Source organism: Lepidochelys kempii, chromosome 6 (assembly GCF_965140285.1).
Source record: "Lepidochelys kempii isolate rLepKem1 chromosome 6, rLepKem1.hap1, whole genome shotgun sequence".
Classification (NCBI taxonomy): Eukaryota; Metazoa; Chordata; order Testudines; family Cheloniidae; genus Lepidochelys; species Lepidochelys kempii.
Window position 1 is genome coordinate 13,897,309 of NC_136385.1, and position 16,956 is coordinate 13,914,264.

Here is a 16,956-nt window from a genome sequence, read left to right on the forward strand (position 1 = left end):
ATACTGTGGAAACTGCAGCAGACTTTATATACACACAGAGAATATGAAACAATACCTCCTCCCACCCCACTGTCCTGCTGGTAATAGCTTATCTAAAGTGATCATCAGGTGGGCCATTTCCAGCACAAATCCAGGTTTTCTCACCCTCCACCCCCCCACACAAATTCACTCTCCTGCTGGTGATAGCCCATCCAAAGTGACAACTCTTTACACAATGTGCATGATAATCAAGTTGGGCTATTTCCTGCACAAATCCAGGTTTTCTCACATCCCCCCCACCCCCATACACACACAAACTCACTCTCCTGCTGGTAATAGCTCATCCAAACTGACCACTCTCCAAGTTTAAATCCAAGTTAAACCAGAACATCGGGGGGGGGGGGGGGCGGTAGGAAAAAACAAGAGGAAACAGGCTACCTTGCATAATGACTTAGCCACTCCCAGTCTCTATTTAAGCCTAAATTAATAGTATCCAATTTGCAAATGAATTCCAATTCAGCAGTTTCTCGCTGGAGTCTGGATTTGAAGTTTTTTTGTTTTAAGATAGCGACCTTCATGTCTGTGATTGCGTGACCAGAGAGATTGAAGTGTTCTCCGACTGGTTTATGAATGTTATAATTCTTGACATCTGATTTGTGTCCATTTATTCTTTTACGTAGAGACTGTCCAGTTTGACCAATGTACATGGCAGAGGGGCATTGCTGGCACATGATGGCATATATCACATTGGTGGATGTGCAGGTGAACGAGCCTCTGATAGTGTGGCTGATGTTATTAGGCCCTGTGATGGTGTCCCCTGAATAGATATGTGGACACAGTTGGCAACAGGCTTTGTTGCAAGGATAAGTTCCTGGGTTAGTGGTTCTGTTGTGTGGTATGTGGTTGTTGGTGAGTATTTGCTTCAGGTTGCGGGGCTGTCTGTAGGCAAGGACTGGCTTGTCTCCCAAGATTTGTGAGAGTGCTGGGTCATCCTTTAGGATAGGTTGTAGATCCTTCATAATGCGTTGGAGGGGTTTTAGTTGGGGGCTGAAGGTGACGGCTAGTGGCGTTCTGTTATTTTCTTTGTTAGGCCTGTCCTGTAGTAGGTAACTTCTGGGAACTCTTCTGGCTCTATCAATCTGTTTCTTTACTTCTGCAGGTGGGTATTGTAGTTGTAAGAAAGCTTGACAGAGATCTTGTAGGTGTTTGTCTCTGTCTGAGGGGTTGGAGCAAATGCGGTTGTATCGCAGAGCTTGGCTGTAGACGATGGATCGTGTGGTGTGGTCAAGGTGAAAGCTGGAGGCATGCAGGTAGGAATAGCGGTCAGTAGGTTTCCGGTATAGGGTGGTGTTTATGTGACCATTGTTTATTAGCACTGTAGTGTCCAGGAAGTGGATCTCTTGTGTGGACTGGACCAGGCTGAGGTTGGTGGTGGGATGGAAATTGTTGAAATCATGGTGGAATTCCTCAAGGGCTTCTTTTCCATGGGTCCAGATGATGAAGATGTCATCAATATAGCGCAAGTAGAGTAGGGGCTTTAGGGGACGAGAGCTGAGGAAGCGTTGTTCTAAATCAGCCATAAAAATGTTGGCATACTGTGAGGCCATGCGGGTACCCATAGCAGTGCCGCTGATCTGAAGGTATACATTGTCCCCAAATGTGAAATAGTTATGGGTAAGGACAAAGTCACAAAGTTCAGCCACCAGGTTAGCCGTGAGATTATCGGGGATAGTGTTCTTGATGGCTTGTAGTCCATCTTTGTGTGGAATGTTGGCTTCTACATCCATAGTGGCCAGGATGGTGTTATCAGGAAGATCACCGATGGATTGAAGTTTCCTCAGGAAGTCAGTGGTGTCTCGAAGGTAGCTGGGAGTGCTGGTAGCGTAGGGCCTGAGGAGGGAGTCTACATAGCCAGACAATCCTGCTGTCAGGGTGCCAATGCCTGAGATGATGGGGCGCCCAGGATTTCCAGGTTTATGGATCTTGGGTAGTAGACAGAATATCCCAGGTTGGGGTTCCAGGGGTGTGTCTGTGCGGATTTGATCTTGTGCTTTTTCAGGAAGTTTCTTGAGCAAATGCTGTAGTTGCTTTTGGTAACTCTCAGTGGGATCATAGGGTAATGGCTTGTAGAAACTCGTGTTGGAGAGCTGCCGAGCAGCCTCTTGTTCATATTCCGACCTATTCATGATGACGACAGCACCTCCTTTGTCAGCCTTTTTGATTATGATGTCAGAGTTGTTTCTGAGGCTGTGGATGGCATTGCGTTCCGCATGGCTGAGGTTATGGGGCAAGTGATGCTGCTTTTCCACAATTTCAGCCCGTGCACGTCGGCGGAAGCACTCTATGTAGAAGTCCAGTCTGCTGTTTCGACCTTCAGGAGGAGTCCACCTAGAATCCCTCTTTCTGTAGTGTTGGTAGGGAGACCTCTGTGGATTAGTATGCTGTTCAGAGGTATTTTGGAAATATTCCTTGAGTCGGAGACGTCGAAAATAGGATTCTAGGTCACCACAGAACTGTATCATGTTCGTGGGGGTGGAGGGGCAGAAGGAGAGGCCCCGAGATAGAACAGCTGCTTCTGCTGGGCTGAGAGTATAGTTGGATAGGTTAACAATATTGCTAGGTGGGTTGAGGGAACCATTGCTGTGGCCCCTAATAGCATGTAGTAGTTAGAAAACCTGGATTTGTGCTGGAAATGGCCCACCTGATGATCACTTTAGATAAGCTATTACCAGCAGGACAGTGGGGTGGGAGGAGGTATTGTTTCATATTCTCTGTGTATATATAAAGTCTGCTGCAGTTTCCACGGTATGCATCCGATGAAGTGAGCTGTAGCTCACGAAAGCTCATGCTCAAATAAATTGGTTAGTCTCTAAGGTGCCACAAGTACTCCTTTTCTTTTTGAGAATAGAAAATTTTGAAAAAAAATATATAAAATTTGTAGAGCAATTTAGGGGGTTGAAAATGTTCATTTCTTCAGTGTGTGGGTTTTCAGGTTTTTTTCTCTCCCTTTTTTGATTTTTGCCACTTAAAAATTGAGGGAAAAGAGGGAGGAAAAAAGAAAACACCTGAAATCAAAATTGTCTTGTTTTCAGGTTTAATGACCATAAGAAATAAACAGATGAAAAATATTTCTTTTTGAAACAAAGGCCATTTTTAGGGTGCAAAAGGTTTGTTAAAAATAACACACCACATTTGTTCCCAAGGTATGCCAGCAATTGCCTCAGTGGTGAGGGTCTCGACTCTCTAGTGCTGTAATGTGGCTAAGACATCAAAGACTATCCTTGACACCAGGCATTGGAGCCTAGGCCCATTTAGAATTCAAGAGGTGTGGGGAAAAAATATCCTTTGTGTTCTGGTTCAGCTGATTCTGCATTTGGACTGGAGGAGCCCTCAGACACAGCAGCTAGGGAATGACAGCAGCAGGCATGCAAAGGGCTGGGAGCTGCTCCTTCCCTCAGCCAGGGTCTGATTCTCTGAGCTTGGCACTCATTAAATCACACACACACACACAATGTACTGTACCTAAATGCAATGAACACACAAGAAAAAAATGAAACTCAAGGAGCAGGTCTACTCCGGAAAGGTGAGGCTGTGTCACATGCTCAGTTTATAAGCTCTTCTGACTGCCAGCTCTGTAAGCTCAGCCTCTCTAAGATCTAAGAGTCAAGCTGGGGTCTTTTCATTTTCCTTGCCCTCACTCCAGAGTTCATCCACTGGGTCCCTCAATCTCTTCTTGGATCAATGGGCGCTCTCCAGGATTCTCTGCTCCATGTTCCCCCTCTGGATCTCTTTTATTGTCCATCTCAGCCTCCTTTCATCCTTGCACCTTTCATCTGTCCTGCATGACTTGTTGGCTTCTGTTTCTTTGGGACCCATTCCCCCTTCTTCTGAAACTTTGTTAGTCCTGCGAGGAGGTCCTACCCTTCCCTCAGAAGCCACATGGACTGGCTTCTTCACATGGCTGGGAAGTGGGGAAGATCCTGTGGGCCATATTATGCCCTCAATGATGTCTGCACCACCCCCACTGCCATCAAGGTTTACTAAACATGGGTTCAATTCCCTCCTCTGCAAGTTGAGCCCTCTTTGATGTTAGGCAAATCACTTAAACTTCTGATGCCTTAGCTTCCCACCCATAGTACTTCCTAGGCTGACGGGGATGATGTGAAGTATGATAAAGATTGTGAGGTTTTCAGGTACTACAGTAAAAGGGGCAGATAAGTATCTAACCACAGAGAAGTATAAGCAATACCTGCTCAACTTGGGGCTCTGTCCCCCTCTGGTGGTGACTAGGCTAACTAGAGTTTGATGGGGCTGCTATAAATGGGGGGGCTAAGCGAGCTGGAAGGAGATGATCCAGAGTTCTGTGATTTGACCCCCCACTACCAACCACCCACCCACCCAGGCGTGTCTGCATTACCAAAGTATGTTAATAATTCCTTTGTGGAGCGGAATCCATTGTGTACTGACTTTGCATAGCCAAAGTTTATTGTAGCAACTAAAGTTGGCTGATTAGATGCACCTAGGGGACAGATCTCCTGAGTCAGAAGGTGTCATTCTCACATTGTCATTTTCCAGAGTAGAAGTGCATTTCTTTTTAAGACGTGTAGGAAATCCATTAAGGGGGCTTAAGGCTAGGGGAGGGCAAATGATTCTGATGAGCAAACTGCTACATTACCTATGTGCTCTTTCCAGTTCTTGACAGCTAGACAACAGGAGTCTGTGTGGGCCCGGGTTTATGTGTGAATGAGAATGGAATGTAAATGTACCCTGTGATTAAAGGCTTCTCATTTCTTAACCCTGTTTGGATCAGCTGCAGAGATTTCTGCGAGCCACATAAAAACCAACTCCTTAAAGGGATCTGTCCCACACAGACAGATTTTTTGCCTCCTTACTTTCCGGTGGTGGCGAGATCGAAGGACATAATCTGGAAAGCTGTGGTGGCATTTGGCATTGGGTTTGGTCCTGGTTCTCTGCAAAAATAAAAAATATACAAGTCTCAAAATATATTAGCTATACATCAGAGCACAGAGAGTTCTCTAAGACATGGTTATAGAAGGTTGCTCTTCCGCTGGGAACATTGGCGATAGCGTCCTTTATTTGCGTCATCCCACAAAATGCCAGAGGCACATCTAAATCCTTCCGAAAGAAAAGTTACATCCAACTTCACCAGTGGCAGCTGACGTTGGGAGGAGCTCATCCCAAAAATGAGCCATTGTTCCCAAATGCTGTTGGTCGCATTGATCCAGTTCTCAGATAAGTTATTGGGGAGTGGCTGTGTGTGCTGGGGTTAGAGTGGCAGGAGCTGGGCATTGTGGGTTCTATCCACGCCTATGCCCATGTGGCCTTAGGAAAGTCATGCCAATCGCTCAGTACCTCAGTTTCCGTATCTGTAATGCCAGGCTAATAACCACTTACCTTGAGCATCTGGCATTACCTCCCCAACCCACCCCTCAGCAGTGGGTATGTGGACACAGACTGACTAAGCGGAGCGGTTGCTAGGGCAGAGCAGCTGGTCTCTCCCTTTCTTTTTAAAAGCATGTTTGTTTTTCAATCTGCAATTTTAACGTCCACGATGGGAAGAAATAGAGCGCTCCAGCTAGACCTACCTGGGTAGCACCAATACGGAGTAGCCCCTTTTGGGCACCACTTGCACTGTCATAGCACTTTATAACCTGACTGGCAGCACCACCTACTGTTCCAGCCCTGAGACTGCACCATAATCCTCCCCTGGGGCATAGCTTTCTAGTCCAGTCCTAGACCCTGCTGATGTCCCTCAGTATTCGCCTGCAACCCCCCTGCTATCCCAGCTTCCCCACCCCCCTCGCCAACACCCCTTAATCCCAACTGCACCCTGCCTGCTATTCCAGTGCTGTGGGCTTCCCGCACATCTCTGCAAATCCCCTTCTATCCTGACCTATAGTCCCCCCGCTATTCCACTCCTGGGCTTCCCATTCCCACACTGCTCTGGTGATGCCCATCGGGCCTGACCTGCAGCCCTCTGCTGTCCCAGCACTGGTCTCCCCACAGCCCTCAGCTTTGCTGATACCTCTCATCCACAGTTCTGTTAATGTGCCTCAATCCCAACTCACAGCCCCCTTGCTGTCCCAGTCTTAGGCTCCCCCACCAGTTCTGCTGACACCCTTCAGTCCTAACCTACAGCCTCCCTGTTACTCCATCTCGCACTTCCCCCTCAGGTTTGCCAGTACACTCACCCTTTCCCTGACCCCTAGTCTTGAGCAACAGACCAAGTTCAAATTCCCTGACCTATTGACTTCTCAACTTCATCTAGAGAACCGAGAATGGGCAGATCTCCCTCAACACCAACAGCCATCCAGCCAAGGACCAACTAGAAAACAGCAGACCCTTGTTCTGGCATCTCCTCCAACCATACAATGGTACATCTCAGTGGTGGGGCCATTCCTCGGAGTTAAACCTGCCTCTCTGGCCCTCAGAGATGCCATGCCTCAGGATTCTTAGTAGTACCTCAACCCTGGATACCGCAGTGTCCATGGCCACAGGCCCCACAGCCACACACAGAACTGATGAGCTGTAAGCTGTCCAACCCTGGAGAGCTACAGCTGTTGCAAATCCACTTGACATCTGCCATATATATTCCTTCCCCCACCCAACTCCTTGTTTTAGGTTTGTAGGCAGATGTGGTACAAGAGCTGGCATGGAAGGGGATGCATGTGTGGGGGTGGATGTTGTGTATGAGTGTGCAGGACATGGTGAAGAGGAGAACTGGCGACTGACTTGGGTGGTGGCAGCCCATCCATGTTGCGAGTGGCGCTGGGCCTTGGCTCGTTGGCTGTCTCCAATGCTGCCAGCAGTGTGAAGGGGCTAGTACAAGGCACGGCTAGATCTCCTTGCCTCACAGGCCTTGCCCCGCTGGGCACAGTGGCTGGGGGATCAGAAGGGACTGGGAGCAGAGATGGGCTGGTTTCCCCAGGCGTCTGCAGCTGCGGATAGAAGATGGAGCAGCTTGTGACAGCACTGAGCACAGCCAGCCAGCCCCCAGCCATGCAGCCCCAGCTCTCAATGGCATCTCCCCAGCCATTGGGGGAAGGGCACCGTGGCCAGGACCATGCACCTATATCTCCTCATCCTCGCTGGCCTTGCTCCAGCGGTGACAGCAGTTGGCGGTGATGCCCAGCAGGAAGTTGGTGGCCACGGAGGCAATAGAGACAACGAAGCCCACAAAGGCAATGAAGAGATAATCGTCCAACGTCAAGGTCAAGTGGCAGGCCTTGAAACTCTCCTCTGTCAGTGAGAACAAGGGGGTTCCCTCCACCTCGGGTGGGGCACGGCATTTGGCCAGCTGGGAATCTGCAATGAGACACAGGTAGATGAGAAAAAGGAGAAGGTCCCTATACACAGGAATTATCCCTCTACTCCACACAGGTAACATTGGCTCTAGCAGGTCCAATATCCATCAGTTCCCAGCTCTGATGCAAACTCATTGTGTGACCTTGGGCAAATCACTTAACCTCTCTGTGTCTCAGTTTCATGGTTTCTAAAAGGAGTCTAATAATAATCACATACTTCTGTAAAGGGCTTTGAGATCTTTGAATGAAAGGCACAAAGTATAATCCTTGTTAGTCGCTTTCTCTCCCGCCTGAAGTTTCCGGATGGTAATGTTGACCCTATTTCAGTCTTGTCGTCTGGGTAGTCAGAGGTTGCAGTGGTGACGTTCATAACATAGTCATGATGCAGCACAACTGCATCCCAATGCCAGTCATAACCCTCCATCATGATGTCACAGCACATCACCAGTAGTCATGGCTGTGTCACTGTGTTGCAATGTAACATCACCATGGGGCAGCATTGAAAGCTGAGATCTTGCCAAACCCCCATGTGACATGAGGTCATGGAACTCAACCCAGCTCAACATCATCATGATGCAACTCAAGGGTGACCACGTCAGGACATGGCACATAAAGTCACTCTCCAATGTGTCCATTCAATTCTGGTGCTTCCAGGTTTTGGGTGCTCAACTTGAGATACATGGGGCCTGGTTTTCCATCTCCATCTCTGCTTGAATTCCATGAGAGCTGCAGTGTCCACTGCCTCTGAAAATCAGGGAAATAAACTGGGCACCCAAAATTGGAGATGCTCCAAATTATTGGGTGTGCTGGGATAATTTTGGCCCTGGTGCAATTTTAGCCCTGGTGCCATGATACTAGGCAGATAGGTGCAAAACAGATGGTGGATAGATAAATTCACTAGAACCACAATGTCACAACAGTATGTCCCCTTTGCACAATGCATTCCCATCACCAGCCTCCAAATGGCATAATGATTCCATGAGACAAGGTCACCAGATAATGATGTTGCATCAGAATCAACTGTGTTATTATCCCGAAGTCCTCCAGGTGGGGAAATCCTATCAAACGTAGGACAGGAGAGAGCCCTACCCGGCAATCACTGCCGTTATTCAATCAAAGGGCTCACTGGAGAATGCAATGAGGATCAGCAGTACTAGGGGTTCCTCAGACCTGAGAGAGTATGTTTAGATGGATCCAGGGTCTACTGCAGCTGTGGGAACTCCGGGAAGAATATCCCCTCCCACCACAGCTCCTGCAGTCAGCAGCTTGTGTAATCAGCAACAAGGGCAGGAAGTAACTAATAACACAAGAATCAAAAGAGGGCAGGAGGACAGGGAGGAAATGCAGATTTCTGGCCTCCCATTGCTGACTGTGGATCTGCCTTTGCAAAGACAGAGATAGGCAAAGCCACACCTTACAAGGCCAGTGGGTTCATACAGAGTCCATTCCCACCCTCCTTCTCCTGCCCTGCAGCAACCACTCTTCTATTCCTAATCCCCCTACCCTATGTCCTCCAGTAACCGTTCAGCAATTCTGGTCCATGTCTCCCGACACACACACACACACACACACAGCTCTGCCTACATCTCTCAATCTAGTCCTGCAGCCTGCCCTGCTATTCCATGCCTGGGCTCCCTCCAGAGCTATCCCAGTGCTCTTCAGTCCCAATCCACATCCCAGCCTGCTATTCCAGCATTGGGCTCCCCACTGTCCCGCACACACAGCTCTATTCATGCCCCTCAGTCCCAGCTTACAGCCTCCTTCCATCTCAGCCCCGGGTTCTCTCCACACACAGCTCTGCCAATGTGCCTTGATCCTGACCTGCAGCCTCCACAGTACTATTCTAGGAGGGCCCATCCAGTTCCACTTGAAATGGACTCTGGGGTTGTACTTCCAGGGAGTGCCTCCTGGAATGGCCTCTGTTTGCAGTCCCCTGGAGCAGAACACCAGGACTGGATTCTGTGCCCCTGTAGAGGACTCTGAACAGGTTCCTCTCTTGATCTGGGCCTGCTGCCTTGGACCCTCTGGCTGGTGCTGGGAGGAGACAGAGGCCTTTCACTTCACAGAAGGTCACATCCTGTGCCACATACCTGAGGTGCAGTGCTGGATGCGATTCCTCAGCCACTTCAGGAGTGGCTCCATGGTGCAGCCACACACCCAGGGGTTGCCCCCGATCTGTAGGGTCACCAGACCCGGGAGATCCTCCAGGGCTTCCAGGCTGAGGAAGGACAGCCCCCCATGGCTGAGGTCCAGGTCACGGAGCTGGGCTAGCCCCCGGAAAGCCTGGGGGTGCACTTTTCGCAGACACGGGTTGTGGCTCAGGTCAATCCTCACCAGGCTGTTGGCCTCCTGGAACATATTAGCAGCCACATGGCTGAAGTTGTTGTAGCTCAGGTCCAGGTGGGCCAGCCGCTTGGCAGTCAGGAAGAGCCAGGCGGGCAGCTCCGCCAGGGAGTTATTCCTTAGGTCCAACACCCTCAGCTCAGCATAGCAGGTGAGGTAGCCCGGTGGGATAGTGGTGATGCGGTTATGCGCCAGGCTCAGGTTCCTGGTGTCTAGGGGCAGGTCAGGGGGCACCGAGAAGAGCCTCTGCCCACTGCAATCCACCACGTGGCTGCGGCAGGTGCAGAGGACGGGACAGCTAGCACTGGCCTCAGAGAAGGCCATTGCCATGGCAATCAGGAAAGGAGTCAGGAGCATGGCAGAGGAGCAGCGGGACATGGGCCCCTCTCCCCACAGCCAAGTGCAGCCTGTGCCCATTTTAGTTGGTCTTGAGCAACATGTCGCATGGAGGCAGAAGAAGGAGTAAGTGGGAGTCATTCATGCCTGAAGGTGGCTACATGCTGGCTGCAGGAGAAGCCCGGGCCTTAAAGCCATTGTCTATCAAGTGCCAGGGCCACAGTCACTAGCACACCATGCACCATGAAGGGTGGGCCAGGAACGACAGGGTCCTGACTCCTCGGACAGCACTTTAGTAGCCCATTCGTTACCCTTTAAAGGGTATGAAGTGGAGAGCAAAAAGAAACGTAGCTGTATCCATCAGTCTACACCTTCCATTGATCCATCAAGTGATCAAAAATGGGAGGAAAGCAACTAAAATCAAGGATTTTTTTCTTCCAGTTCATCAACACCCTTGGGACAATGGTTTGAGCCCATGAAAAAAAACTTCCTCATTCCCTTTCATGCGTTTGTCTGCTGGGAATGAATGCCCATCTCGCTGAAGCCGAGATGAGGCCAGGCCAAGGAATTTAACTCCACTGAAACCAAAGGTATATTTTAGTTGCAAAGCAAATCCAGCTCCAATTCAGCAGAAGCCACAGGGCCTTTTCCTGGAGTCATTTAGGTCTGTTTAGTGCCCGAGCAGAGGAACAGCATTTGAAATCCAGATAATAGGTTATCCGCATTGATGGTCAAAATCCTGGAGGCCTCAACATCAGCCCAACAATATAGACTCCTTGAGTGGCTTGTGCCTGGGACAATCAGGAGAAACTAAGGCTGGAAATGAGCCCTTTCTAAGGCTGTGATTTCTGCAGTCTGGGAGAGGCCAGTGGGACTGGGATGTCGGGGGATGGGGTGGGGAGGAGATCCAGGAGGAAAGGGAGGGGCTTGGAGTCCTGGGGTATCAGCTGCTGGTTTATCTTTCACTCCCAGTCTCCCTCCCAGCAGGCAGCAACAGGGCTCCAACTGAGCGACCTGCCAAGGAAACAGGAATCAAAGACTCAGCAACAAGGTCATCAACCAGCTGGTGTGTTCATACACTCATAGGTTCCAAGGCCAATGGGACCCATTTTGATCATCTAGTCTGACCTCCTGTCTAGCACAGGCCAAAGAATAGCCCCCAAATCATTCCCAGCATAGAGCTTTCAGAGAAACAGCCCATCTTAATTGAAAAATTGTCAGTGATGAAGAATCCACCACGACCCTTGGTAAATTGTTCCAATGGTTAATTACTCTCACTGTTAGAAATGTGCACCTTATTCCCAGGCTGAATTTGTCTCGCTTCAACTTCCAGCCATGGGAGGAGACGAGGGAACGGCTGGGAATCACCTCACAGTCTCTCTAACTTATTGGTCAGCTCCACTGCCTATCTGCATCCCTCTCTGTCCTTCCACCCTATTCACTCTGCTTTAGTCCTGCTCTCTTCTGCAATACCCCCGTGCTTTTATCAGCACTAGACTGCACTCAGCTCTGTCAGTGCAGTTCAGTCCTGACCTGCTCCTCCAGCCTAGGGTCCCCGCCATAGCCATAGCTCTGCCATTGCCTCTCCATCCCAACCTGCAGCCCTCTGCTATCTCCACTCTGAGCTCCCCTCCTGATCACCGCTGTGTTGATGACTCTCAATCCTGACCCGCCCTAGACTCACTTCAAACAGATGCAGCTCTGCTGAAGCCCCACGAACCTAGGCATAGATTAAGAGGTAAAGGCCTAGTCAGCAAAAGAAATGGGACTCCAACCTCACTGACCTTGGATAAAAACCCCTCAAGTTGCATGACTTGCCAAGGGCAAAGCAAGAGCCTAATACCCAGAGGAAGCGTCTGTCAACCTTTCTGATCCTTCAGTCCTGCCCGGCAGCTCTTGCAGTCCCTAGACCCCACACCACCCTGCCAATGCCCCTCCCTGCTCTGCATCATCCCCTACTCTGTCAATCCAGGGCCTCCAGCCAGAGCTCTGCCAGTGCCTCAGCCCTGCAAGCTGTCCCAACCCTGGACCTCCCCTCAGGCTCTGCCAAAGCCCCTGATGCCTCCCATCTAGCACCCCTTGCTCTTCCAGTCCTGGGCCACTTTCCACCCCTGCTGAGGCCCATCGGTGACCTGAAGAACCCTCCGCTATTCCAGTCTTTCTCCTGATGTCAGTCTCGTTCCCTTTCTGTCTCGTTCTCCCTGTCTGGCTATATTTCTTTCTCTCCATTGCTCTTCCCAGGGACATGCCCTCCTGTGCTCCAGCTCACTCCTTGCCTCCCCTTCCAGCCCCCGCCCCCCAATACAGCACCTCCACCAGCCCCACTCCGTTTGGTCAGGAAAGCTGCTCACCGGTCCACCCTCCAGCGCTCCCTGCCCCCCACTTCTCAGGTAGGTGTCCCTTCTCCCCTAGGGCTCCAGCACACCTACCACCACAAAGCCATTTCTCTCCCTGCTGGACTGTCCCCACCCTGTCCTCAAGGCACAAACCCTCAGGACAAACACGCACACCCGGCCAGCCGCTGCCCTTTAGGACACACCCAGCCTGCACACTCACTCCCAGCCCCCTCTCCATCTCCTCTACCTCCCCCCCCATACTCTGCCCAGTTAGCACAAGCCAGATACTCACTCCAGCCCAAAGAGATCCGCAAAGCAGCTGCGATGCAGACAAGTATCTCCCCTCTTCCTGGGCATCCTCATGTTCTTCAGCCCGGCAGGCATCCTTCTCTCCTCAGTGGCTTCTGGCTCCTTGGGCAGCACCCCTGACAGCTCCCCCTCGCCCTTCTCCCTGTACGTCCGTGCATCTATCTGTCCCTCTCTTCAGAGGAGTGGGTGTGAGACAAGTGGAGGGAATGACAGTGTCTCTCCTTGAATTGCAGCAGCAGCTGCTGCTGAGTCTGTTAATTCATCCAGGTCTTTCCCAACCTCCTCCTCCTCCTTTCTCTCTCAATCTTCCCCCCACCCCCCCACAAGGGTCAGGTACTGACGTGGCACTGTTTCTTAGCAACTGCCTCCACATCTCTGAGCAACAGAGGAGCTGGCTGCAGACCCCACTGAGCAGAGAGGGAAAACAGAGGAAGCAAACGGTGGGGATCAATGCCACTCACAGGATCCTAAGGACACAGAGAGGGAGACAGACACACAAGTCGGGTGGGGGGTGGCATGCAGACAGGCTGGGGTGGGGGAGGCAGAGAGAGGAGGGAGCAGTGAGCCAGAGCGGATGCAAACAGGGATGTGGAGACAGAGGCCGGGGGGAGAAAGAGAGGTGGGGGGGGGAAATGAAGGAGCGAATGAATAAAGAAGGGCCAGGAAGGAAGAGGTGAGAGAGAATAAGCTGCAAGCTGCCTGGGATGGGCCCTTCAAGATCATCAAGCAGCTGAATGAGGAGAACTATGTGGTGGAACTGCCCAACTGAGCTCACAGCCACCGGGTGTACCATGTCAACATGATGGAGCTGTACTGTGACAGGGAGAGGCTGGTACTGGCCATGTGTGGCCACTGAGAGAAGGGGAAAGATCCTCTGGTGGGTCTCTCTGAGACAGGAGCCAGCCCCTTGCTGGAATCAGTTCCCCTCTCTGACCAGCTAACCCCTGCCCAGCAGGCAGAGATGAGAGAGGCGCTGCATTCGTACCAACAGCTGTTTTCCAACTGGTCTGGGCTCACTAAATGAGCTGTCCACTGGGGGAGATGGGAGCCAGCCCTCCCATCAGGTATTCCCCCTTTCAGAGTAACTGGAAACACAGGTCAGACCCTGGAGGGATAGGTCAGAGACATGCTAGCTTTAGGGGTGATCAAGCCCTGGTTTACAGTGCCAGGTTTACAATGGCTCCAGTGTCTCCATGGAGCCGGGCCCATGCTCAAAAGGGGCCCTGGCCTGCTCCACTTGCACTGCGCCCTGAGACTCCATTGGCTCCCTCCGCCCACCACTTGCTCCTCTCGGCCTGCCCGCTGGTTAGCCAAGGGCTCCTCTTCACTTTCTGGTCACACCCACTGCTCCTCTCAGCCCCCCGGCCAGACCCCAGTGCACTTCTGGCTCTGGGCAGTCTCTGCTTCCCACCACCTGTGGGGCCCCACCTTTCTCCCCAAAACTGAGCCACCTGGGACTAGTGCAGAAGCCTGGCCAGTCTCAGCCAGGTTCGGGGGAGGGGTGGGGGGAACAGTGTGGAGGGCTTGGCTGGGTCCCTCCAGGCAATTGTGTCTTGAGGGACCCCGGCTGGGCCAGGTCCTGGCCTGGCTGATCGCACCACTCCCGAGGGCCCAGAGCCCGAGGGGCCTGCCTCCCAGCAGGCCTGGTGAGTGTGGCCAGGAGGCAGGGCTTGAAGGAGTGGGTCTGTAGGGGGTATGGGGGGGGGATGCTGGGTTTTATAGATTCATAGATTCATAGATATTTAGGTCAGAAGGGACCATTATGATCATCTAGTCTGACCTCCTGCACAATGCAGGCCACAGAACTTCACCCACCACTCCAAAAAAAGACCTCACACCTATATCTGTGCTATTGAAGTCCTCAAATTGTAGTTTGAAGACCTCAAGGAGCAGAGAATCCTCCAGCAAGTGACCCATGCCCCATGCTACAGAGGAAGGCGAAAAACCTCCAGGGCCTTCCAATCTGCCCTGGAGGAAAATTCCTTCCCGACCCCAAATATGGCGATCAGCTAAACCCTGAGCATATGGGCAAGATTCATCAGCCAGATACTACAGAAAATTCTTTCCCGGGTAACTTGGATCTTACCCCATCTAAAAACCCATCACAGGCCATTGGGCCTATTTACCATGAATATTTAATTACCAAAACCATGTTATCCCATCATACCATCTCCTCCATAAACTTATCGAGTTTAATCTTAAAGCAAGATAGATCTTTTGCCCCCACTACTTCCCTCGGAAGGCTATTCCAAAACTTCACTCCTCTGATGGTTAGAAACCTTCGTCTAATTTCTAATCTAAATTTCCTAGTGGCCAGTTTATATCCATTTGTTCTTGTGTCCACATTGGTACTGAGTTTAAATAATTCCTCTCCCTCTCTGGTATTTATCCCTCTGATATATTTATAGAGAGCAATCATATCTCCCCTCAACCTTCTTTTAGTTAGGCTAAACAAGCCAAGCTCCCTGAGTCTCCTTTCATAAGACAAGTTTTCCATTCCTCGGATCATCCTAGTAGCCCTTCTCTGTACCTGTTCCAGTTTGAATTCATCCTTCTTAAACATGGGAGACCAGAACTGCACACAGTATTCCAGGTGAGGTCTCACCAGTGCCTTATATAACGGTACTAAAACCTCCTTATCCCTACTGGAAATACCTCTCCTGATGCATCCCAAGACGACATTAGCTTTTTTCACAGCCATATCACATTGGCAGCTCATAGTCAACCTATGATCAACCAATACTCCAAGGTCCTTTTCCTCCTCCGTTACTTCTAGTTGATGCGTCCCTAGCTTATAACTAAAATTCTTGTTATTAATCCCTAAATGCATGACCTTACACTTCTCACTATTAAATTTCATCCTATTCCTATTACTCCAGTTTACAAGGTCATCCAGATCCTCCTGTAGGGTATCCCTGTCCTTCTCTAAATTAGCAATACCTCCCAGCTTTGTATCATCTGCAAACTTTATTAGCACACTCCCACTTTTTGTGCCCAGGTCAGTAATAAAAAGATTAAATAAGATTGGTCCCAAAACTGATCCTTGAGGAACTCCACTGGTAACCTCCCTCCAACTTGACAGTTCACCTTTCAGTAGGACCCGTTGTAGTCTCCCCTTTAACCAATTCCCTATCCACCTTTCAATTTTCCTATTGATGCCCATCTTATCCAATTTAACTAATAATTCCCCATGTGGCACAGTATCAAACGCCTTACTAAAATCTAAATAAATTAGATCCACTGCGTTTCCTTTATCTAAAAAATCTGTTACTCTCTCAAAGAAGGAAATCAGGTTGGTTTGGCACGATCTACCTTTTGTAAAACCATGTTGTATTTTGTCCCATTTACCATTGACTTCAATGTCCTTAACTACCTTCTCCTTCAAAATTTTTTCCAAGACCTTGCATACTACAGATGTCAAACTAACAGGCCTATAATTACTTGGATCACTTTTTTTCCCTTTCTTAAAAATAGGAACTATGTTAGCAATTCTCCAATCATATGGTACAACCCCTGAATTTACAGATTCATTAAAAATTCTTGCTAATGGGCTTGCAATTTCTTGTGCCAATTCTTTTAATATTCTTGGATGAAGATTATCTGGGCCCCCCGATTTAGCCCCATTAAGCTGTTTGAGTTTCGCTTCTACCTCAGATATGGTGATGTCTACCTCCATATCCTCATTCCCATTTATCATGCTACCATTATCCCTAAGATCCTCTTTAGTCTTATTAAAGACTGAGGCAAAGTATTTGTTTAGATATTGGGCCATGCCTAGATTATCCTTGACCTCCACTCCATCCTCAGTTTTTAGCGGTCCCACTTCTTCTTTCTTTGTTTTCTTCCTATTTATATGACTATAGAACCTTTTACTATTGGTTTTAATTCCCTTTGCAAGGTCCAACTCTACTTGACTTTTAGCCTGTCTCGCTTTATCCCTACATATTCTGACCTCAATAAGGTAGCTTTCCTTACTGATCCCTCCCTTCTTCCACTCCCTATATGCTTTCTGCTTTTTCTTAATTACCTCTCTAAGATGCTTGCTCATCCAGCTTGGTCTACAACTCCTGCCTATGAATTTTTTCCCCTTTCTTGGGATGCAGGCTTCCGATAGCTTCTGCAGCTTTAATTTAAAATAATCCCAGGCCTCCTCTACCTTTAAACCCATAAATTCTTCAGTCCAATCCACTTCCCTAACTAATTTCCTTAATTTTTGAAAGTCAGCCCTTTTGAAATCAAAAACCCTAGTTGCAGATTTATTTTTGTTAATCCTTCCATTCAGTTTGAACTGAATTAGCTCATGATCACTTGAGCCAAGATTATCCCCT

The 16,956-nt window shown here is 49.6% G+C and overlaps 1 protein-coding gene across 1 annotated transcript; it reads right to left on the bottom strand.

Annotated features, from left to right (window-relative positions):
- Window positions 1-5,818: 5,818 nt before the first annotated feature.
- Window positions 5,819-12,920, bottom strand: LRRC55 (leucine rich repeat containing 55). Its single transcript, XM_073346801.2, has 3 exons — window positions 12,612-12,920; window positions 9,395-10,997; window positions 5,819-7,305 (listed from the first exon to the last, which is right to left on the bottom strand). The coding sequence occupies exons 2-3, from the start codon at window positions 10,122-10,124 to the stop codon at window positions 7,070-7,072; spliced, it is 966 nt and encodes a 321-aa protein (XP_073202902.1). The 5' UTR covers window positions 10,125-10,997; window positions 12,612-12,920; the 3' UTR covers window positions 5,819-7,069.
- Between the last annotated feature and the right edge of the window lie 4,036 nt (window positions 12,921-16,956).